This window comes from Budorcas taxicolor, chromosome 7 (genome assembly GCF_023091745.1).
Source record: "Budorcas taxicolor isolate Tak-1 chromosome 7, Takin1.1, whole genome shotgun sequence".
NCBI classification, from domain to species: Eukaryota; Metazoa; Chordata; class Mammalia; order Artiodactyla; family Bovidae; genus Budorcas; species Budorcas taxicolor.
This window is the reverse complement of record NC_068916.1, coordinates 83289059-83314494: the sequence shown is the minus strand read 5'-3', so window position 1 is coordinate 83314494 and position 25436 is coordinate 83289059. Positions and strand designations below refer to the sequence as shown.

Sequence of the window (25436 nt, the reverse complement as noted above, 5' to 3'; positions counted from 1 at the left end):
AACAATAACATAATGTACAAACTATTTCCCACAGTGCAACAGTGTAAAGCCCAAGGCTGCCTTATAGGAGTCAATAAACTGTTATAAGATCTCTCAGTGTATGAGATAGCAGTTAATCATTTCCCAGACACTTAAAAAAAGAAAATTCCCCAATATTCTCTGAAAGAGATGTGACTTAAGATGCTTAGAATGAAATGGATCATGATCATAATTAGTAGAGGAATAATCATTCATTCATTCTTTGAGCAAATTATTCAGCACCTCCTCTGGGCAATAAAGTGGGCAATGAAATGAATTCTGTGGCTAAGTAGAAGTGGTCAAAGTAAAGGTGCTCCTTTTCTATCCAATACATCAAGTACTGTGTTATCTCACAAAAGGAGAAAAACAAATATGTTTCCTTTCACTTGTGTCTCTTCCAAAAGCCAAGGAAGCAGTTGTACAAAGTTCCAGTGGCAAGGTAGGAGGAGGACAGAGAGTTGGTGGTGATGATAGATGAACGAGTCAGAAATCTGACTCATTATTATTATTATCAGTCACAATACAGAGAACACATGTTAATTTATAAGTGCTTGAAGACAAGCAGGGTGCTACTAAAACTTTAGAACTTTCTGGAATCTTTGAGATTTGTCATGAATTTTTGAGGATATTAGCAGTTGGTCATGAGTTTTTTTTTCTTTTCTAGAATTTATATTTAGGATCTAGAACTATTTATGAGACCTGGGATATAGGTTTCCTATGGCAGCAAGACTTGAGCTAGACATCCAATCGCTGAACCTCTGTGTCAGCTTTTGTCATTTTGCATAGGTAGGAGTTTCCTAGAAGGTACAGGTGAAGACAAACATGGAAGAGACTCAAGAAGGAAGAACTGATTTAGATTGACTAGAACAGAAATCAAATAATTGTAGTTAAGAATTAGTTTTATCAAAGGAGAGTTTAAGCCACTCTCTTAGATTACACTTAAAATACTTAGTTTTAGAAACCATAGTCAGTCATAATATATTCTTTAATACCCACTGATATGCTGACTTGTGGATGTAACATTGTCACCTGTTGCAATGAATTTTGTGGAAATAATAAACTAGCTAACATGTGCTGAATGCTAGCTACATGCCAGCACTGTTTCTAAATAGTTAACTACTTTTTAAAAATACTTCTTTGAGGTCATTTTTAGTATTAGCCCTCCAATCAAGAAATATCCACAAGCCTATTATCCTTATCCATCAGAGACAGACAGGATGAAAACCACAATCACAAAAACTAACCAAACTGATCACATGGATCACAGCCTTGTCTAACTCAATGAAACTATGAACCATGTTCTGTAGGGCCACCCAAAACGGATGGGTCATTGTGGACAGTTCTGACAAATATGGTCCACTAGAGAAGGGAATGGCAAACCACTCCATTATTTTTGCCTGGAGAATTCCATGAACAGTATGAAAAGGCAAAAAGATATGACACTGAAAGATGAACTCCCCAGATGGGTAGGTGTCCAATATGCTACTGGAGAAGAGTGGAGAAATAACTCCAGAAAGAATGAACGGGCTGAGCCAAAGCAAAAACGATGCCCAGCTGTGGATGTGACTGGTGATGGTAGTAAAGTCCAGTGCTGTAAAGAGCAATACTGCATAGGAACCTGGAATGTTAGGTCTATGAATCAAGGTAAATTGGAAGTGGTCAAACAGGAGATGTCAAGAGTGAACATCGACATTTTAGCATTCAGTGAACTAAAATGGACCAAAATGGGCCAGTTTAATTCAGAGGACCACTACATCTACAACTGTGGGCAAGAATCCCTTAGAAGAAATGGAGTAGCCCTCTTAGTCAACAAAAAGTCCAAATGCAGTACTTGGGTGCAATCTCAAAAATGAAAGAATGATTTCTCTTCTCTTACAAGGCAAGCCATTCAATATCAGTAATCCAAGTCTATGCCCCAAATCTTCCCTGATAACTCAGTTGGTAAAGAATCAGCCTGCAATGCAGGAGACCCCAGTTTGATTCCTGGAGAAGGAATAGGCTACCCACTCCAGTATTCTTGGGCTTCCTCTGTGGCTCATCTGGTAAAGAATCTGCCTGCAATGTGGGAAACCTGGGTTCAATCCCTGGGTTGGGAAGATCCCCTGGAGAAGGGAAAGGCTACAAACTCCAGCATTCCAGCCTGAGAATTCTGTGGACTGTATAGTACATAGGGTTGCAAAGAGTTGGACACAACTGAGTGGCTTTCTGGGAAAGATTGAAGGCAGAAGGAGAAGGGGATGACAGAGGATGAGATGGTTGGGTGGCATCACCTACTCAATGGACATGAGTTTGGGTAAATTCTGGAAGTTGGTGATGGACAAGGGAGGCCTGGCATGCTGCATTCATGGGGTCACAAAGAGTTGGACACGACTGACTGACTGAACTGAGCTGAGTGGCTTTCACTTTTCATGCCCCAAATACTAATGCCAAAGAAGCTGAACAGTTCAGTGGCGATCTAAAGGACCTTCTAAACTTCCAAAAAAAAAAAAAAAAAAAAGATGTCCTTTTCATCATAGGGGACTGGAATGTAAAAGTAGGAAGTCAAGAGATCCCTGGAGTAACAGGTAAGTTTCGCCTTGGAGTACAAAATGAACAAGGCAAAGGTAACAGAGTTTTGCCAAGATAACACACTGGTCAGAGCAAACACCCTCTTCCAACAACACAAGAGATGACTCTACACTTGGACATCACCAGATGGTCAATAACAAAATCAGATTGATAATATTCTTTGCAGCCGAAGATGGAGAAGCTCTACACTGTCAGCAAAAACAAGACTGTGAGCTGACTGGAGCTCATATCATGAACTTCTTACTGCAGAATTCAGATTTAAATTGAAGGAAGTAGGGAAAACCACTAGACCATTCAGGAATGACCTAAATCAAATCCCTTATGATTACACAGTTGAAGTGACAAATAGATTCAAGTGATTTGATCTGATAGATAGTATCCCTGAAGAACTATGGACGGAGGTTCATAAGATTGTGCAAGTCGCATTGATTGAAACCACCCCCCCAAAGAAAGAAATGCAAAATGGCAAAATGGTTGTCTAAGGAGGCCTTATAAATTGCTGAGAAAAGTAGAGAAGCCAAAGATAAAAGAAAAAAGGAAACATATATCTATCTGAATGCAGAGTTCCAAAGAATAGCAAGGAGAGATAAGAAAGCCTTCTTAAGCGATCAAAGCAAAGAAACAGAGGAAAGCAATAGAATGGGAAAGACTAAATATCTCCTCAAGAAAATTAGAGATACAAAAGGAACATTTCATGCAAAATGGGAACAAAAAAGGACAAAAATGGTATGGACCTAACTGAAGCAGAAGATATTAAGAAGAGGTGGCAAGAATACATAGAAGACGATACAAAAGTATCTTAATGACCCAGATAACCGCACTGGGTGTGATCACTCACCTAGAACCAGACATCCTGGAGTACAAAGTCAAGTGAGCCTTAGAAAGCATCACTACAAACAAAGCTAGTGGAGGTGATGAAATTCGAGCTGAGCTATTTCAAGTCCTAAAAGATGATGCGGTGAAAGTGCTGCACTCAATATGCCAGCAAATATGGAAAACTCAGCAGTGGCCAGAGGACTGGAAAAGGTCCGCTTCCATTCCAATCCCAAAGAAAGGCAATGCCAAAGAATGCTCCAACTACTGCACAGTTTCACTCATCTCACACACTGGCAAAATAATGCTCAAAATCTTCCAAGCTAGGCTTCAATAGTATGTGAACTGAGAACTTCCAGATGTTCAAGCTGGATTTACAAAAGGCAGAGAAACCAGAGATCAAATTACCAATATCCATTGGATCATTGAAAAAGCAACAGAATTCCAGAAAAACGTCCACTTCTACTTCATTGACTATGCTAATCCTTGGACTCCGTTGATCACAACAAACTGTGGAAAATCCTTAAAGAGTTAAGAATACTAGATCACCTTACCTGCCTCCTGAGAAACCTGTATGCAGGTCAAGAAACAACAGTTAGAACCAGACATGAAGCACAGGACTGGTTCCAAATGGGGAAAGGAGTACATCAAGGCTGTATATTGTCACCCTGCTTATTTAACTTATATGCAGAGTACATCATGCAAAATGCCAGGCTGGATGAAGCACAAACTGGAATCAAGATTGCTGGAAGAAATATCAATCACCCCAGATATGCAGATGATACAACCCTTATGGCAGAAAGTGAAGAGGAACTAAAGAGCCTCTTGATGAGAGTGCAAGAGGAGAGTGAAAACGTTGGCCTAAAATTCAACATTCAGAAAACCAAGATCATGCCATCTGGTCCCATCCCTTCATGGCAAATAGATGGGGAAATAGTGGAAACAGTGGCTGACTTTCTTTTTCTGGGCTCCAAAATTACTGCAGATGGTGACTGCAGCCATGAAATTAAAAGACGCTTGCTCCTTGGAAGAAAAGCTATGACCAACCTAGATAGCATATTAAAAAGCAGAGACATTACTTTTCTGACAAAGGTTGTCTAGTCAAAGCTATGATTTTTCTAGTAGTTATCAATGGATGTGAGAGTTGGACCATAAACAAAGCTGAGCACCAAAGAATTGATGCTTTTGACCTGTGTTTTTGGAGAAGATTCTTGAAATTCCCTTTGACTGCAAGGAGATTCAACCAGTGAATCCTAAAGAAATCAATCCTGAATATTCATGGAAGGACTGATACTGAAGCTGAAGCTCCAATACTTTGGCCACCTGATGCAAAGGGCTGACTCATTGGAAAAGACCCTGATGCTGGGAAGGATTGAAGGCAGGAGGAAAAGGGGATAACAGAGGTTGAGATTGTTGGATGGCATCACCGACTCAATGTATGTGAGTTTGAGCCAGCTCTCGGAGTTGGTAATGGACAGGGAGGCCTGGTGTCCTACAGTCCATGGGGTCACGAAGAGTTGGACATGTCTGAGTGACTGGACTGAACTTACTATTATCACCATTTTACAGATGATAAGACTGAGGCACAAACAGGTTTAGTAATAGGTACAAGGCAACACATCTAATAAGTCAAGCACTAGTTGAGTGTGAAGAGATGGCATTGATCAGAGAAGTCTCCTATTTTATCTTGGTTTTCTTGATGATCATACTACCTTGTGCGTTCTTTGGCCAAAATGTAAAATTTTACAAATGACTCAACTGCTGTCTAATGTAATCATATAATCACACTGCATTTTACAAGGTTTATGAATGTAATTTTGTCACAGTTGCAACTCAAGATTACGAAATTCTGTGTATATGTACACACACGGGCTAGATTTTTCAAAGACAAACAAACCCAAATTTCACACCGTGTCACACCTGAAAATATATGTGGCAGATTTGAGAATCTTCAAAAATATCTGCTACTAAAACTTATTGAGTATGATTGAAACACAAAAATTTATGAAAATGCTGTCCAGTCATGGATTTTGCTAGAATTAGCTCATTTCTTCTGTTACCTATTAAATTTTATACTAGCACAAAGCAGGGCTCATGGTAAACGCTGAATAAATAATAGCTTCTTACCTTCCAGAAGAAGCCATATTGATACTATAAGAGTCACTGATAATGATTAACAGGTTTCTTGGAACATAAAATACTGTCCAGTTTAGAATATAACATCAGAGCAGTTTGTGAAAATGACATTGTCCTGGGAGAATTTTCATTTGCAGTGTTATAGAAACAGATAGAAGAAAACCAAATATATTTTCTGAGAAAATGTTCCAGTTTTAAGGACAAAATGAAACTGTTGAGAACCAGGGACCCGTCATGAGGCTATCAGTAATGAGATAGGAGAGAGCATTTCAACATTGTTTTCATTTTGCAAAATCATATATCAGAGAAAAGTAGTTTGAATTGTCTATCTTGTTTTCAATTTTTCCAAAATATATTCAGACAGAATAGTTTGAATTGGCTATCTTGTTTTTCGATTTTGTTTCAGATTTATTTCTGATTATAGCCTTTTTTGACTTTAGATGCTCTCTCTTTCGGGAAATGAATAGCATTATGCTTAATCTTCTCTTGCCTATCTAAACTGAACACTGCAGACGTTCAGGGTGATAAATTATTTTTCTCATGGCACCCTTCTCATTTTCTTCCAGGCTGTTCTGAGCCTCTGGGGATGAAATCAGGACATATACAAGACTATCAGATCACTGCCTCCAGCATCTTCAGAACTCTCAATATGGACATGTTCACTTGGGAACCAAGGAAAGCCCGGCTGGACAAGCAGGGCAAAGTGAATGCCTGGACCTCCGGCCACAATGACCAATCACAGTGGCTACAGGTAATATTTTCTAAAAATGTCTCACAACCCACTGTCATTCTTCCTTATAAGATTTCCTGTTAGTTAGGTGTCTATAGGAGTCATTACCTTCATGCTAATTTAAATGTGTCTTCCTGTTTGGCTTAACTAAATGGGTAAAACAAAAATTCCTTATGAATTCATTTTCATGTGTTGTTTTTATGCTGATGTTGATTTACCGAAGCTACTGTCAGATTGAGGCAGCACAGTGAACCAAATCACACTATGTATAGGTCAATTCAATTGATTATGTGATCATTTGCATTTTAACTCTCATCTCTTCTAATGCTCTGTGTCAGTATTGGTTTGAAAGCATCACAGCAGAAATCCAAACCACCTTGAAATCATGCCACTGACCTGCAGATTGTTCCCATAGAATCATGACTCATGGCTTATTAGCCCTTTACCTGTGGTTGCTAAGCAATGGAGTGATTTGATTGCATTCTCATAAGAGTGCTTGCTTATAGAAGGAAAGCATAGACACTGCAGAGTGTGTTTATCATTTGCAAATGAGGTAAGGTTACAGTCAGTGCTTTTTAAAACAACCTTCTTGAAATGCACTTATTTGTGGAGTACTTTTAAGTAGGCACAAATTTGTTAATGTCTTCTGTGGCAAAGTAAGACAGCTTAATTCCATCATGAGCTCATTTTATTTGAGAAAGATGAGTTCTCCTCTTACTGATTTTTATGCTGCATTTATGAGTTTCAAAGTTGTGGTAACTCATTGTATTTCTGGAAATAGCAAAAACAATTACAATAGCAAATCTCACCCCTCATCGAACCAAATCTGCATGTACGAAATTGTTCTTACCAAATCACCTGAAATTTCTCATAGTCTCTTCTTTCTTGACCTTACTTTTCCCTACTCTTTTTCACTATTCTTATTTTTTTCTTTACTGTCCTGTGACATTGTGTCTGGATCTTTATTGATCTGAAGCTTTATTAAGGTCTCGCATTATCATATACTATGCATAATTATGTATGTCTTTCTCCTTTTACTATTCTTTGAGCTTTTTGAAGGTAGGTTTTATATACATATAAAAAACAGTAAATATTTATCATCCCACAACCCAGTCTTATGTCCTTGTGTATAAGTAGCAATACTACTAAATGAAATAATTCACTTGATAAATGTCTGTGATGCACCTGTGAAGCATCATAGAGCATGATAAATAGTGATGGTACAGAAGCGAGCAGCGCAGTTTGTATTCCTAAGACATCACCTGTTTCATCGACCATTGTTCTTATTTGGTTTGGATGACACCATGGTTTGTTTATCTTCATCCTTTTAGCTGGTTCTTCCCACTGTCCTTCCCCAGGCCACCCTTCCAGGTTGTTATCTTCCTAACAACCTCACTCTCAACCAACTCCATACACTCACCTTAACTACTTTAGCAAGAACTGGTTATTTCAACTACTGGAATGGATTCCACTGCTTTAACATTCTATTACTTCTCATCATCCCCACTGCCACTTCCAAGATCTAGGCCACTGCCCTCTTTCACCTGGGTTCTTGCAGAAACCTCCTAACCAGCCTTCTGGCTTCTGGCCTTACTCTCTAAAAACCTATTTCCAAGATTGCCGTCCATGTGAATTTTTTCCGAAGTGTAAATGTGATTCTTTTACTCCTTTTTTAAACCCTTCAGTTGTTCCCTATCAGCCACAGAATAAAGGGCAGCTTCCTTAAGATAGCCTAAAAATCTGTTTGTGATTTGGCCTCAGTTCATCTCTCACCACCCTTCTAATTTTGCTTCAGTTTCTCAAACTAAACAACACTATCTCTCTCTTCCCCATCCTTTATAAATATCATCTTCCTGGAGAAAAAGAATGGAAAGAGCACCTCTGCCCACAATATCTCAGCCTTCTGTTGGTTAAATACTTCAGCTGTAGTTTTGCTTTTCTGTAGCTGTGCTTTTCTCTGGGAAGGCTTTGCTGCCAGCTCCATCCCATACCACATCTGGCTTAAATTGTCTCCTGGGTATACTGTGTCCTCTGTAATTCTCTCACAGTCCATTATCACAGTCCACTGGAAATTGTGGTTTTGTGCTGCATGACTTGCTCAGGGAAGATGGAACCACATTTGTCTTTTTTCTACTTTCTCAACCTGTTGTCCAGTACCTAACTAAAAAACCTGTCACAACATCTGACATGTGGTAGGCACTCAGTAAATACTGTTTTTGTCTATTTAAAAGTATAATTGATTTACGATATTGTGATGGTTTCATGTGTACAGCACAGTGACTCAATCTTACACATATATATGTAAGATACATATATATATTCATTTTTAAATTCTTTTCCTTTATAGGTTATTACAAAATATTGAGTATAGTTCCCTGTGCCATACAGTAGGTCCTTGTGGGTCATCTTTTTTATATATAACAGTGTGTATATATTAATGTCAACCTCCTAATTTATCCTTTCCCCATCCCCTTTCCCTTTTGGTAACCATAGGTTTGTTTTCTATGTCTGTGGGTCTGTGTAAGTGATAGCATATGATATTGGTCCTTCTTTGCCTGACTGACTTCACTTACTACGATAATCTCGAGGTCCGTCCATGTTGCTGCAAATGGCATCACTTCCTTATTTTTCATGGCTGAATATTTTCCATTGCATATATATACGCAGCATCTTCTTTATCTCTTCATCTGTAGCTGGATATTTAGCTATTTCAGTGTCTTGGCTGTTGTAAATGTTAATAAGTGTTGCAGTGAACATTGGTTGCAAGTGTCTTTTTGAAGTATAGTTTTCCCCAGCTAGATGCCCAGGAGTAGGATCACAGGATCATATTATAAGCCTGTGTTTAGTTTCTTAAGGAACCTCTGTATTGTTTTCCACTGGGGCTGTATCACTTTATAGTCTCACGATAAGTACTGCTGAATGAAAGAATGCATTCATCCATCAAAGCATTATTTAAGTTATTGATTTGTACTTAAAATGCATATAATTTGATCCCCAGTTTGAGACCAACTGCTAACATCCTCAAAATTTTGAGTAATATTTGAAAAGTAAATCTACAAGGTCATATTAAAAGTCTAACCTTTCTACTAAAGGAACTGGATAGCTTTTGTGAACTTTTCAAGTTCTTATTTAGAAGAGACCATGGAGAATTTCCTTTCCATTTGTTAGACTTGAATGGTGAAGTTAAACTTGTTCTTTGTCACTATATAATACTTGTAAAATTGAAAACATACCAGTCATATCTCAGATTCACTGGCTATGGCTAATGTTTGTGAATCATAATGCCCTGTGAAATAAAATATTTTACACCCCATAAGTAATTCAAAAAGGCTGGTAGACTCTAGAAATACTCACATAATGGTATTGCCAATGGAAAATTTCTTTAGAAAGATAAAACAAGTATTTTTACGTACATGAATCAGGGTGTAATGTTCAGTGCAAACCTTCATCCATCATTTTTTTTAAGATGACCTTTCATCTGTCTTCTTAAAGCCACTTGCATGCTGAAATTGATTCATTCTGTTGGTGACAGATTTTCTGTCAATTCAAGGACCAATTCTTTGAGTATGTCTATTCTTTTGTTGTGTCAAAACATATTCAGAATCTCCAAGGCAAGGGAAATTGACATCTTTACTTATTTTTTTTCTTTTTTGACATCATGCAAGAAAAAGCTCCAGCACTGTGACTATTTTTAGTGCTTTCTCCTCAAGAGAGTAGAAGCTGTTCAACTGTACATTGTTATGCTTGTATCTTTGCTGGAAATAAGATTAATATTTTCATAGATAATGTATAGGGTGATATTTGTTTAATTTTTGGCGTACAGTCAACTTTTATCCTTATTTGGGACTTCTGAATTTATAAATTTTAGCTGTAATCTTAACTAAGATGCATTGCTTTAGAGAAATAGCTCTTCAGAAGAGAAACTATGATGGTAATTTAAATTCTCTTCCTTCATTATTGATCTCCTGCTAACTTTTAAAAATTATTTTATATGCCAACTATACATGTAACCCTCTAGTAATGAGAGTTTTATATAAGTTTTGTAGTTTTTTCCAAAACTTAATCATATATTATCTGGAAATACAATTGAAAATGAATCCTCAAAAACCCTTTATGCCCAACTGTGATATATTTTAAGGAATACTTATGCATTCTTTTAAGAAATTCTTATGTATTCAAATATCACTTTAATGTTTATTCTTATTCTTACTCTAATGTTGCTTCTAGTCTCTTCTCTAAAGTCAGAATCTCAGAAATTCCTCAACCAAATGTTTTTGTGGAATTTATTTGGAGTGATCTTACCTAATTGATTTGCTTCCTTGAGCTACTGTTAATCTTGTAATCATCATAATATTTCTGTATGAACATGGTAAAAATGTGTTAAGTCCACAGGCAGTCCTAAATGAGAGGCATTTCTCAGACCTCTGAAAAACCATTATCCCATCTCTTGATATGTTTGATGGTCTTTTAAGCTTTAAGCAGGAAATTCTATCAATGTGTTTTCCAGAAGCCTACAGAGGTTAAACTGTAAGTCCTGCTTTTAAAAAGTCTTACTATACCTAAGTTGAAAGGTCATAATGCAATCATTCCTGACTTGGAGTTGAACATTCTTAACACATGGTTACACTAGATTTTAAACCTTGTTTTCAGATAAAGTGACATTTTAAACAAATTGAATTTACAGAGATCTTTTAGAATCAAACCAGGCCTCTCAGTCCATGGAATTCTCCAGGCAAGAATGCTAGAGTGGGTAGCCATTCCCTTCTCCAGGGGATCTTCCCAACCCAAAGTCTCCTGCATTATAAGCAGATTCTTTACCATCTGAGCCACCAGGGAAGCTCATAAGATAAAGTGGCATTTTAAGCAAATTGAATTTACGGAGATCTTTTAGAATCAAGCTATTACCTCCTGTGTTATTTTCTAAGCAAAAACCCAGAAATTGTGTTGGGTTTTAACATGGATTAAATAAGACAAATAACAGAAAAGAGGAAGCACATAGTAAATACTCAGCAACTAGTTCCCTTCTTTCTCTTTTGGTGGCTTTTGATAAAACAGGAGAACATCATCTGACACCAATATTAACCAAGCAAAAAGATATGCATATGTATTTTTGCTTCTTCCAAAAGGAAATTTCCAATAAAACTATGAAATGGAAATATCATTAGTTCAGTTACAGACTGAGCAATGTTGATAAATTATATACATTTGCATTGGCAAGCAAAAATTGTAAATATTTTTGTTTAGGCAGCATCAGCTGTTTTTCAGATTCTTTACCTGAGAGTAGTAATAATAATATTACTAACTTAAAAAGAACATTATGTCATTTAGCAACGTTCTGTACTGAAATCATGCCCTTTTTAGAATGGCTGAATGCTTTTAAAGTTCATTTTCAGGATGTTTTCAGAAGATTGTGTAAATTCCCTTTTGTTTATGCTCAGATTATACAAAATGATTAAAATTCAGCATGAGGTTAAGATGTTTCGTGACATTCTATCAGGAGTAGGTGTATTATTGTTGATAATCTTCAAAATTGTGAAGAAATATTTTGCTGTAGTAGATGCATGTAAACAAAGAACACTATGAATTAACTTGCATTGATTAAAAACTTCTTTTGAATAAGACATCATAAATTTTCTGTGTATATACTCATTGCCCTATTTATTGGTGGTGACTAAAGAAAATGGATAACTCACTATCTGTAATTGAAACTATTAAAAATTTTCAGATTTCATAAAGAGTAGCATAAGATAAATGCCTAATAGGAAGAAAAATGTCACAATGTCACTTAAGAAATGACCTTTTGTTCTGTTTCATGAGACATTTGCTAATTTAAGATAGTTTGCATATTATTTCAACCAAATTAGTAGAATTAATAGAGTTGTTAGACTGCATACTTTAATGCTGACCTTTGTCAAAATTGCAGCTAACCCTACACAGTTTCATTTCAATACTAATTTCGGGGAAATGTGTAAGAAAGCAATTGAATTTAGGTTTTCAAATTAAATAAGCCTTATTTAATTTAGTCCCTTTCATATTTTTAAAAGGGAGTGTTGTAGCCATAAAATTTATTAACTTTTTTCAAGCCATTAACTTCCCTTGCCTTCTGGACAATTCATATAGAGAAGAGCTAAAGGAAAGATTTTTGAAGGTCAAGGGGCCTCTAGGCCACTGGAAAACATTTGGCAAGAAGAAGGAATATTCTGATTTCTGATTCACTCTTTCAATACTTCATATATAGGAAACTTCCCTGCTGGCTCAGACGGTAAAGCGTCTGTCTGCAATGCGGGAGACCTGGGTTCGATCCCTGGGTCAGGAAGATCCCCTGGAGAAGGAAATGGCAATCCACTCCAGTGCTATTGCCTGGAAAATCCTATGGACAGAGGAGCCTGACAGGTTACAGTCCATGGGGTCGCAACCAGTCGGACACGACTGAGCGACTTCACTTCACTTCAAGCCTACATGAAGGGTTCAGTTATAAAGCAGATCTAAAAGAGATCAAATAATGAAACAATTTATGCAGGATTATAAAACATCTTCTATTTTTCATAAATGGTAATGTATTTTAGAGTGCATTAAATGAATCAAAGGAGGACTATACTTTTCTTGGACTATAAATTCACCTTTAAATTTGTTTATAATTTTATTATATCAAAGGAAATCTCCACAATCCAATTAGGAAAGAAATGCTTTTTTTTAAAAGAGTTATTCATTTATTTTTAGCCGCGCTAGGTCCTTGTTGCTGCACGTAGACTTTCTCTAGTTGTGGTGGGTGGGGGCTGCTCTCCTCTTGCGGGGCATGGTCTTCTGATTGCAGTGGCTTCTCTTGTTGCAGAGCGCAGGCTCTAGGATGTGTGGACTTCAGTAGCAGTGATGCGAGGGCTCGGTAGTTGTGGCCTCTGGGCTCTCGAGCACAGGGTCAGTAGGTGTGGTGCATGGGCTTAGTTGTCCCTTAGTTAGGATGTGGGATCTTCCTGGACCAGGGATCAAACCCATGTCCCCTGCACTGGTAGGCAGATTCTTAACCACTGGGCCACCAGGGAAGTCCAGGGGAGGCGGGGGCTGGGGGACCACTTTTGATGAGCAAAGCACAATTGAGTAGGGTATTTATACAGAAAATACTTCTATGGCAAAAGAAAGTGCTATCAACATCAGTGTATTTGTACTGAGTGCATAATTTGAATGCCCAAAACCTGATTTCAAAGGCTGACAAATCACATCAATACTATGGGATCAGCTTTTGCTCTTTTCCTAAACTATAGATATTACAAAAAAGATAATCTCTCAGGAAGCCTTTCATTTAAAAAAAAAAAAAAAAACTTTTACATCACTTAGATTCTGGTATCTAAATGATGATTGGCCAAATCCAAAGTAGTCAGAAAATTACCAAGCCTCCCAGATAATTTCTGGTGAAGTTAATAAAGAGACATCATATAATTAGTGTTACAGTATAGGCATAAATTAATCTTTTTAAAAATTAACTTTGTATTATTCATATTGTGTATATGCATGCTAAGTCGCTTCAGTCGTGTGACTCTGCGATGCTATGGACCCTAGCCTGCCAGGCTCCTCTGGCACGGGATTCTCCAGGCAAGAGTACTGCAATGGGTTGCCATACCCTCTTCCAGGGGATCTTTGTGACCCAAGGATTGAACCTGAATCTTTCAGTCTCCTGCATTGGCAGGCAGGTTCTTTACCACTAGCATCACCTGGGAAGCCCTGTTATGCACATTATATCTACTTAATTCTCCACATATTGCCCCTACATTTCCATCCATTCTCATTTGGAATAATTTCTTTGTGTTATATCTCTCTTTAAACAGCTTGAAAGAGAAGAATTCCCTAAGACAAGGCAATGAGACACATCAAGCCGTTATGAAGTACTAGTGTATTAGCATTTACGTATAGCACATCATGAAAAATACACAAAGCAATAGTTTGGGTGATGGAAGGAGTAGATGAGATTGAGGGCAGGGTGCAGTTTCAGAAAGCAAGCCTTGATTGTACCTAAAAATTATATGTTGGCTTTGAGGTTCAGAGGTTATTCTAAATGGCTTCATAATTTTTTTTAATTCAAATAAATATTTTTGAGATGCCTATTATACCAGGTACAAAGAACTGAAAGAAATAGTCAGCACTGTGTCTGCCTGCAGGTATGATTACTGAGGCTCTATTGTCATGGATTCAACATTCCAAAAGCGATAAACAGAAATATAGGAAGTTGGATGCGTCTGCTTAGGAGCCGTATTTGAAACCACTGCAAACCTGAACAGCAGGATTTAAAAGAACTGTATGTGCACAGCAGGCCCATTCATGTTTTTATGATAATGAGAACTGAATGACTTCTGATTCCTTTGTGTGCAAATGAATTTTAATTTGTGGCTATTAGCTATCTTTATAGTAGCAAAATATAGTTACAAGAATAGTAATCATTTTCCTCTAAAAATATGAGTTGAAAATATGCCAGTGAGTAAAACCGAGAACTTGGGAATACTGTTTCAAGTAAGATGAGCATTTGTAAAGGCTTTCAGATAAAATAGGAATCAACTTTAATCGGCGATCTCATTTTGTCTTTAGAGCAGCCTTCTCGGTGACTAAGCTATTTCTGCTTTATGAGGCTACAGAAAGTCTGAGAGACTTGCTAAAGACTAAGCAGGCAGTCAGCAGTAGAAGGGGAACTCAATACAGCAGGAAGCTCATGCAGTGATTTGTACCACACTCTGGTAAACCATTTGAGTCTTCCCTGGTGGCTCAGATGGTCTGCCTGCAATGCGGGAGACCTGGGTTCGATCCCTGGGTTGGGAAGATCTCCTGGAGAAGGAAACAGCAACCCACTCCAGTACTCTTGCCTGGAAAATCCCACGGACAGAGGAGCCTGGTAGGCTACAGTCCATAGGGTTGCAAACAGTCAGACACGACTGAGCGATTAAGTGAGTGTGGGGACTCCTATTTTCAGGGAACGTTTGTTGGTGTAGGAAGCTCTTCCAGGGTACAGTGCCAACCAGCGTAGCTCTGCCTATGGCTTTCTTGAAGGAGAGCTTCTGGCACCTCTGTGGATCCAGCTTGCTCTCTACACTTGTGGTTTGGCACTGTAGAAATAGTATACCCCTTATGGTGTTACTAAACATTGAGCCCACACATTAAATATCTACAACTTCTCCTTTTCTTTTTTTCTTCTAAGATGAAGCAGATAGGAAATATGCAAATTCTAGCTTTTTCTTCCTACAACTCGCTGGTGTATTGTTTGTGCACACGCCACCTCTTAGACAAAGCTTCTCTACCCAACACTCTTGATTGTAGTTAAGGCCACCTGGTCCGATTACTTTGGTTTATCCTAGATACCTTTGTCATTTTTCTTCAAAGTCAGTGGTGCTGTGATGAATAGGTTATTGAGTTTTCATTTACATTCGTGAGTAAGGTGTCTTTCATTTGTGAAGTATTTATTTGCTAGCTATTGTCAACATAAATGTATTTATAGAAAATATTACATTCATTTTCTCGTTCACTATTAGCATTTCAATGAGGAAAACACGCCCTAGTGAAGTGACTTTTAAGTTTCTAGTGTCTCTGTGGCACAGTATGTCTCCTGGAAAGTGTAGGTACACCTACCCATGCCCCTTTTCGTGTTAGCCTTTGGTTAGAATATTCCCTCATATCCTTTAGGATGTGCCTGACATGTCTGCCAACCAATTAATTAGCTTCCAGTTAATCACTTTCTGGAGCTACTGTGTATTTCAGAGGAAAACAGACATCAGTTTTCTTGGCCATTATCAAGCCAACCAGAATTCTGACTTCATAAAGCATCACCTGGGCTCTTCGCCCAGGTCTGCCAAGTTAGCCAGCGCTACTCCCTCCGTTTGGCCTGCCTGCTCCCCTCTGTGAAACCTTGTGCCCTCTTCTCATCTCAGCTTTCCTGGATTCTTGTGATTTGGTTTATCTCCTTTGGTCTTGCATTCCAGCTCCAGCCTGCCCTCTAAAGGCTAATTGCCTATTTATCATCAGCTCGTTCTCATCTCTGTGGTTTCAGCCCTGCCCTGGCTCTCACTGGGCCGTCTTGCTGTCCTAGCTGACTTCAGTCTTACCTCTCTTAGCTTCTAGTCCTGGCACTCAAAATTTCTGTTTCTCCAGATGCTTCTTTTCTTCAAATAGTTCCCCTACCAGAATCCAGTCTTCTCAGCTATAGACCTGGAGTTTCTAAAAGTCCTCTCTCAAGTCTGATTAGGAACTGATGAAATTAGAATAATATATATCACTCTTTCATTCTGAAAATGTGTATACTTTAAAACAAATCAGATTCCTTTTCTTAGTTTTTAGAATGTTTATTTTTAAGCTATCATTTTCACTCTCTTCTTTCACCCTCATTAAAGGCTCCTTAGTTCCTCTTCACTTTCAGCCATACAGTGGTATCATCTGCATATATGAATTTATTGATATTTCTCCTGGAAATCTTGATTCAAAGTTGTGATTCATCCGGCCTGACATTTCCCATGGTGTACTCTGCATGTAAGTTAAATAAGCAGGGTGACAATATACAGCCTTGACGTACTCCTTTCCCAGTTTGGAACCAGTCAGTTGTTCCATGCCTGGTTCTAACTTTTGCTTCTTTACCTACATACAGGTTTCTCAAGAAGCAGGTAAGGTGTTTTGGTATTCCCTCCTCATTAAGAATTTTTCACAGTTTGTTGTGATCCACACAGTCAAAGACTTTCTCATAATCAGTGAAGCATACATTTTTCTGGAACTCCCTTGCTTTCTCTATGATCCAACTAATATAGACAATTTGATCTCTGGTTTCTCTGCCTTTTCTAAACCCAGCTTACATCTGGAAGTTCTCAGTTCACATACTGCTGAAGCCTAGCTTGAAGAATTTTGAGCATAACCTTACTAGCAGGTTAACTAAGCTCAATTGTATGGTCAAACCAAGCATATAAAATTGCCTAAATGGATTCAGAGCATTTTCATTTTCTCATCAGAAGGAATGTTGCATATAAGCTAAAGTCGACCCTGGTGTATCTGAAGTGTAGTCACCCCATGTCATGAGTAAAATGGTCTCTATACATTGACCACTCCAAGAGCAACAAGTAACATAAGAACAGTTTCGTCTCTTAAGAAACAGTTCCTATGAGTCAGTGGGCTTACTAGCAAGAGGAGTTTACAACAGCACACAGATATTTATTTGTCAACTCAAGTGGTAAAAATAAAAATTTCTCGTTTGTTGAAAAGTGCATTTGGTAATTATCTTTAAATCTCTGCCTCTCACTTAAGATGACAGAAGATTTTCATTGGAACCTATCTTTAAGTCAATAAAGTTGGTCCTCCTGTAGATGTTCATACCCTTTGGTTTTGCCTCCTCTGTGTTCATAGTATGAAGTTTTCTCTTTATTCCAATGGGAGAGACTTTTGTAACTGACCTACATTAAATTTTAACATAGTATTCTTATTAGAATAGTCTCTGTTTTACAGTAAAATCAGGCATAAAGCACACATAATAGACATGTTTAGCATTCACCTCTGTCGAGCAACATGAACTCAGAACTATGAAAGCATTGTTATTTTATAAATAAGTTCCTTGGAGATTTTCCTCACTTAAGAATTCAGACCACAGTCTGTTTGAATATGACTTCTACTGTCCCATATATTTTCTCTTCTACATGCTCAGTGGAATTTGATAGAGAAAGCTAACAGCAGATAAAAAGCATTTCGTCCAAAATTATCCAGTATAAGAAGAAACCAAGAGAATTTACTTATAGTCATTAATTATTACTTGTTTATGTGATATCTATAGTCTTAAAATTAAAAATAAAAATCTGTAAATTGCATTCAAAATGCTATTAATTATCATTGTGAAATTATGTGATTATCATTACCATTTTATGTGTAACTTAGTTAACAAACCAAATATGATTAAAAGGGCTTAAGGTAAATGAATAAAAGCAAGGATAATTGAGTAGCTGTTTTTCCAGTTAAACTCTGAGTTACCTTTCTCCCTTCTCCCAATGTCCTGCCACCTATTTGAGGCCTAGCCTTTGTTTCTTTCATGAGAAGCACTGTGGATTTTTTATCCACAAAATTAGCTCTGAGATTTGATGGCCCTTCATGAGTAACACAGCACCCATCTGTTCTGTTAGGCATATGCCTGATGATGTAGGAGGAGTCGTATTCACAAGAGAATGGATCTAAGAGTACTTTGAACATAACACTCTCTCTATGTATACATATATATATATATATGTATATATATATGTATGTATGTATACAGCTGCCTCAAAGCACCATAATGGAAAATAGGAGAAATTCTAAAAATAAGGCAGCTTTAAAGTCCTCAGTGGGAAAAAGCGTACCACCAGCTGCTTGTATCTTCCTGCACGTTAATGTCAAAGTCATTTTCTCAAAATGTGGTTTAGAGACCTCCTGCATCAGAATCAGCTGGCATGAGTTAGCTGAAAATGTGGATTCCCAAATGCCATCCCCAAAGACTCTGATGTTTTTCAGTCTAGAATGAGCATAGAAATGTATATTTTGGGATATATATCAAGGGATTCTTGCACTTAGTGTAACAGGAGAGAAATGGAATTAGTAATTTATGGCCTGACTGGATAAACATATTTGTTTAGAGTCTACCATTTGAATGGGCCTTGCTTAGATATGTTAATATTTTAGTATGTATCTAATTGCAATTTAGGAACAGAGTATCAGATACTTCTAATTAAGCAAATGTCCTGATACCAGAATTCAGAGTTCAAAAATTCAGCCTTGTATTCTCTGACTTTTATTAAATGAATGAATCCAACAACAAATCTTTAAAGTCCTGAGAGGGAAAAAGCATACCACCAGCTGCTTGCATATTCTTGCATGTTGGTGTCAAAGTCATTTCTCCTATCTCTATAGGAAATAAAAAGTAGAGACATTACTTTGCCAACAAAGGTCCATCTAGTCAAAGCTATGGTTTTTCCAGTAGTTATGTATGGATGTGAGAGTCGGACTGTAAAGAAAGCTGAGTGCCAAAGAATTGATGCTTTTGAACTGTGGTGTTGGAGAAGACTCTTGAGAGTCCCTTGGACTGCAAGGAGATCCAACCAGTCCATCCTAAAGGAAATCAGTCCTGGGTGTTCACTGGAAGGACTGATGCTGAAGCTGAAACTTCAATACTTTGCCCACCTAACGCAAAGAACTGATTCATTGGAAAAGATCCTGATGCTGAGAAAGATTGAAGGCAGGAGGAGAAGGAGATGACAGAGGGTGAGATGGTTGGATGGCATCACCTACTCAATGGACATGAGTCTGAGCAATTTCTGGGAGTTGGTGGCATACAAGGAAGGCTGGCGTGCTATAGTCCATGGGGTTGCAAAGAGCTGGACATGACTGAGTGACTGAACTGAACTGATAAGAAATAAGTTGTATCAAACATACTCACATAGAACCAGATCTAAAATCTGGGAAGAAGATTTGTATTGGTTTCTGTATCTCTAGTATCTTCTGGCTATGCAAGTTAGGTAGGTCATTAGATCTGAATGTGGTCATTAGATCTGAAGGTAGGTACGTAGGTGGTAGGTAGGTAGGTTGATGGATAGAAACCCAGAAAGAAAGCAAGAAAGACAGACAGAAAAGAAAAAATAAAGGTCTAGTTTGTGAAATTATGGATTTATGGAGTGACTATGGTATTATCACAGATTTTTCTTAATTGATCCTTTCGTATGTATAGTGCAATAACAGATATTCCTAACAGTGACCGTGAAACATTATCAATTTCTGAAGCAACATTTGGAGAGAGTAAAATATATTCAGTGAAGATAAAGTGTTAAGTTTACTATTTTTGTCTCATAAAGAGGCCTTATTTAGAGAAGATGCTTATTGAAAATCTGTTGAATATTTTCAAAACCTGTCAATGTATGTGTCATTTATAGAGTTAATTTTAAATTAATTGATATATTCTATAAGAAAAGGTACTTTGTAATGTTCAGATGGTAACCTCTATAGCAGAACTATCTGGGTTCATACTGTGCCACTAACTAGTTATGTAACTATGGACAAGTGACTCTACCTGTTATTGTCTCACTAGTTCATTTTCTAAACTAGTAACAATAGTATCTTATAGGGCTGTTAAGGAATAAGTTAATTAATAAATTGAAAATAAGCACTTAAAAAATATTAGTTACTTTGTTAATCAGAATGAATCAGTTACCAGTGAAACTATTATATAGGACTTTCTTTAAGGTTGCCCAATAAAGAAAAAAAATCTAGAATGCTTAGTTAAGGATATGTAATGAATAATCATTTAATATAAGAATGTCCCAATATTGCAAGGGCCATATTTATACACACACACTGAGAGAGACCCAGTGTTGTTAATCTGAACTTAAAATTTAACTGGACATCCTATATTCATTCATTCAACAGCCATATTTTCAATCTGGCTTTGCCTTCTTTCCCCTGGAATCTCTGCTCTGACCGAACTAAGTTGTTATATTGATATAGTGATGATTTAGTCAATAGATAATGTTTTAAATTAATTGCTCATCTATAATTGTTTTTCATTGTGCCTATATACCAGATTAATAGATATTAGAAATCCAATACTTTATTAAACCCAAGAAAAATATGCTTAAATTGACTTCTACTTCAAAATTATTAATCCATATTTTGTTATGGACAAAAAGAAACTATTCTTCCTTCTGACTCTTCTACATTTAGTGGATTTTGGGGGATAAGATGAATCTCTTTTGGGGGAAAAGAGATCGACACATAGAACAAAGCAATAAATGCTGGAAGTCAGTCTCTTTTGAATATATAAGACTCAGTATAATAGTTTTCATCTTGGAAATGGGTGTAAGTTGCTAGAAATGCCCCTGAGTGACTAACTCTTGATGACATTTAGGACATTGTGTCTACAGTTTGTAGAAATTATCACTAGATGGTGTCTAAAATACTCAAAGATTTTTTGTTCAGTGAGTTCATATTATAAAAAGACACTGTCCTTAGAATCTGACTCTTGATCCCCTGAATGAGGAGATGATACCCTACCCGCCTCCAGCATCAAGTTGTTCGTTCGAGAAATTTAGTAAATGCCCATTCCACAGGCTTGTTGGAAGACTGAGTTGGTGGAGTATGAAATATATATATATAGGTCTAATGGGACAGACACGACTGAAGCAACTTAGCAGCAGCAGCAGCAATGGGATTACAGAATTAATGTTCTCATGGATTTTTGGTAATTCTTTCATTTGGATAGCACAATAACAGATATTTCTAACAATGACCATGAGATACTAGCAATATAAAACACAATTCAAGGTCCTTGGAACAGACTAAGTGCCCTCTGTGTGTTCTCTTCCCTGCCTCTGCTTCAGCAGTTAGGGAGAAACCCTAGAGGTTAGCAGTGGTGGAACCAACTTTGATCCCATATCCTGTGGCTGTATTATATTTAATTACAAGACAAATTAAGGAAGAAATGCAGGGTACTTTGTGTCTCTAGCTTTCATTCAGATTATTTCATGTTTTTCAAAATTTGCCTAGACTCCTGAGTTTTCCTGCAATAGTTCTACTTGACTATCTGGAAAAATGCCGTATATCGCCTCTCCCTCACCCACTTTGTGAGATTATCCATTGTGTTATCAACCTATCTTCCCTTCCAGGAAGTCTCTCTTCCTTTGAGGGGTAATCCCAGGCTAACCTAGCATGTGTAATAGGAGCTATCAATATAGTCCTGCATTCACTTATCACAGCTGAGTTCTTTAGGGGAGAGGCCAGAACTTTTTGATGAAAAGGGAAGCACCTTGTTGGAATTGTGGCAGAGAAGGTAGAGACAGAGTAGGAGAGATTTCTTTAATCCGCATTTGTAGAGCAAGCACTCCGTAACATATGACAGAAGGATTATTAAGAGAGTCTTTCAGGAGAAACTGAAAACTCCCAGCCACCTTGGAGCCACCATTCTACCCTCAGGTGTGAAACTGAGAGACAGGCTAGATACAGACTGTCCCTAACCAATCGAAGAATGGTTCTCTGAGTGGAGAAGAAAATCCCAACATGCTTTGCTCTTTCTTGAGCTCACTGTTCATTTAAAGGGACACTTTTTCTATCTGCCAAGCCACACTAACAAATGAGAGGATGGCCAATATTTAAGAAAAATTCATGTTGAAAGGCCTTAAGTAGAAAAGTCGGTCTACTAGATTGTCTTGGGAACATTTTTGTTGTTGGCTTTGGAGGTCTATAGGATAATAGTAGAAAGAGTTGTTCTGCCTATTATTCAGGTCTTGAATAAAAAAATACAACTGGAAACTTCAGCACTTGAAATATTTAATGTATAAATAATAGCATGAATTAAATTGCTAATTAGCTTTAAATATAGAAAGTATAGAATCTCTTTAGGAAGTTTTTTCTTTGAGTTTTTTTTAATATACTAAAATTTGTTTATATAGAACACAAATTTATTTATTTCCAGGGTTGGTTTTTTAATGGATCAAATAAATGCAAAACATATTAAAGAAATCTATCATATTTCTTAGCATTTCCTTTATAGTTTTGAAAAGTTTACCTACTTTTCAATGGCTCCAAGATAAATTAGAAGCAGCAGTTATTTCCTAGTGAAAGTCAAATAAATGAGGCTTATTACTTTTCTACCACTGAACCAAAATACACATACACTAATATACCGAATACACATAGAATCACAAAGAAAATGGAGACATGAACAGTACCTCTCAAGCAGCTCCAAATGAGATAAGTCTCTCACAGAACTAAGATTTTATAATTTTGCATCACATTTTACTATAGTCCCTTGAGTCTTTAGTTGATTTTAGAACCTTCCCCTTATCAATGCTGAATGTATATCTCCTTAAAATCCCCACCTGTCTAAGATTCATTGTCCTTGGCAATAAGGTATGACTCCAAAGTAATGTCTTAAAATGAAGTGTTTAGAAAAGTTAGCCTTAAAATGAATGAAGAAGTAGAGAAATCCCGTGGGGGGTGACCTGCCTCTTCTGGAGTCCTTATTTTTAAAGTAGAGGTATATCATCACAGAAATGGGGGAAAAAAAAGTCTACCTTTCTTATTGATACGTGTCTGGTAACTGGGGAGGAAAAGTACCACACTTGTGCCTTAAGATACTATCTGATCCAGACCAAACCCAGAATGATCCTCCACAGATACAAAGATTTGATCACATTGTACACAAACCTCTCCCAGGAGCCATATGTTGTGCTCCAAGTTGCCAGTCCAGGAGAGAGAAGTCTCCTGGGCATTTAACATCATTATCCAGAAGCTTCAATTCAGGCTACTCAGGAGGGAATGACCCAAAGAATGATGATCATTGGTTCTCATTTCAATAATTTTCATCATGCTATCTTATGAGATTTTTAAACAAAAATATGTACTTTTTTACAGTATTACTCAGTATCACCCATTCATTCAGCAGATATCTATTGAGTGACTTTTAGCTCCAAACTCTGGGGATACAGAGGTGATGAAGAAAGACAAGGTTTTTGCTCTTACAAAGTTTATAGCTCATAAAGACAGAGCTATACACAAAAAAGAAAAGAAAAGAAAAAGGACTATTCTGAGCAAATAGAAGACCATGAGAACATACAGCAGAAATCTGCTCTGGCGTGGGGATTAGGGAAGACATCCTACGAGCATGTTTGAGCTGAGACCTAAAATAGAAGCAAGAGTTAATTGTACCTGCAAGTAGGAGTAGGGAGGTGGAATTAAAAAAAATGTTCCAGAAAGAACAATATGTGTAATGCTTGAGGTGATAGAAGGCATGAGAAACTGAAAGAAGTGTAGTTCCTAACAGTTTAAATGATACTTTATGTTTGTTACCCTATGTAATCTCTGTGTATAATTTTCCATAAGGTGATAGCATAAAAGTATAATGAATTCAAGATGCTTAATGGAATAGTTGTAGTAATAAACGACCCCTTTTCAAGAAATACATAAATATTTATTATGCATTAAATTAATTTAAAGGATTATCACCATTTTTTAAGTGTAGCTGGTTTATTTCTTAATCCTCTAGCTAAGAAAAATTAAAAACATGCCATTTAATATTAAAACTGAAAAGTTTCTATAATAAGAGTTGGAGAAGAGAATTCACATCATGATTCTAGCATAAGGAAGCTGAATTAATCAGCATAGCTTTGTTGAGACTTATAAATTATATCAACATGAGGGTGAATTTTGCTCCCTGTTCCCCCTTAAATTGTGTGAAGTCTAGAATAAAGCACTTTATTTATATAGATGCTCAAATGAATTAAATATTGATGAGAATTCTGATGTGGGATTCAGTTTAGACATTCCTAAGGTCATATTGGTTTGAGAAATTCATTCTAATTTCATAAGCTCAATTTAGAAACATCAGTATAGTCTTACAGTCTCTGATAAAAAGCAATATCATAGAAAAATAAGTCACCATGACTTTTGTCCTGTGAAAGATCTGGTACTGGGAGGGGTCACTCACTCAGCCAGCAGGACTTAACATACTGCGACTTCAAAATATCCGTGGTGTGGCCAGTCTTATCAAGGCTGGAGAAGGCTTTGTCTTCTGAGGATTTATTGACTGGTGAGGAGGTGAAATGCCAAAATAGTTTCCAAGTACTATGGTTCTAATTCTAGCTCTGCTTCTTACTATCTTTATTAACAGAGCAAATGAATTCACCACCCCAGAGCTCCTCATCCTCAAAATGAGGCCACCCTTATTTTAAGGGAATTTTGTGGAGGTAAAATGAGAGGACATATGGGAAAGTCATTCCCAAGCCACCTGGTACATAAGTAATGCCTTTTCCCCACAAGGATATCCAATGGGCAAAATTATAGCAAGGGCCATTTTAGATTGCTTGAAGGCACATTTGCTTTTTGTGGTGTCTAACTTGTAGAGTTGATTATGACAGGGTAATGATTACCGTGAATGTAGTGAAAGAGGCCTGGCCTACAATTTGGTGAAGTTTCTTTCCATTACTTTTAGAATGACGTGATCATTAATTCCCACTAAAGTGTTGGGGGGGGGGGGGGAATTAAAATACTGGGTACAATATGCCCATTGGTCTTCAAGAAAAAGCAAAGTTTATTTTCATTTTGTGAATCAAAAATGAAAAATGGGAAACAGGCACCATTCTTTTCTCAATGAAATGATTGCATCTAATTTTCTTGCGTGCATCTGTGTTTGTATTTAATGGCAAGTGTA

At 37.2% G+C, this 25436-nt stretch overlaps 1 protein-coding gene across 1 annotated transcript in view; it reads left to right on the top strand.

Annotated features, from left to right (window-relative positions):
* Positions 1 to 25436, top strand: part of EDIL3 (EGF like repeats and discoidin domains 3) — a 481313-nt gene that overhangs the window by 345275 nt on the left and 110602 nt on the right. The window contains exon 9 of the mRNA XM_052643446.1: positions 6102 to 6286. Within this exon, the coding sequence (XP_052499406.1) occupies positions 6102 to 6286 (185 nt within the window). The remainder of the gene's footprint in view (positions 1 to 6101; positions 6287 to 25436) is intronic.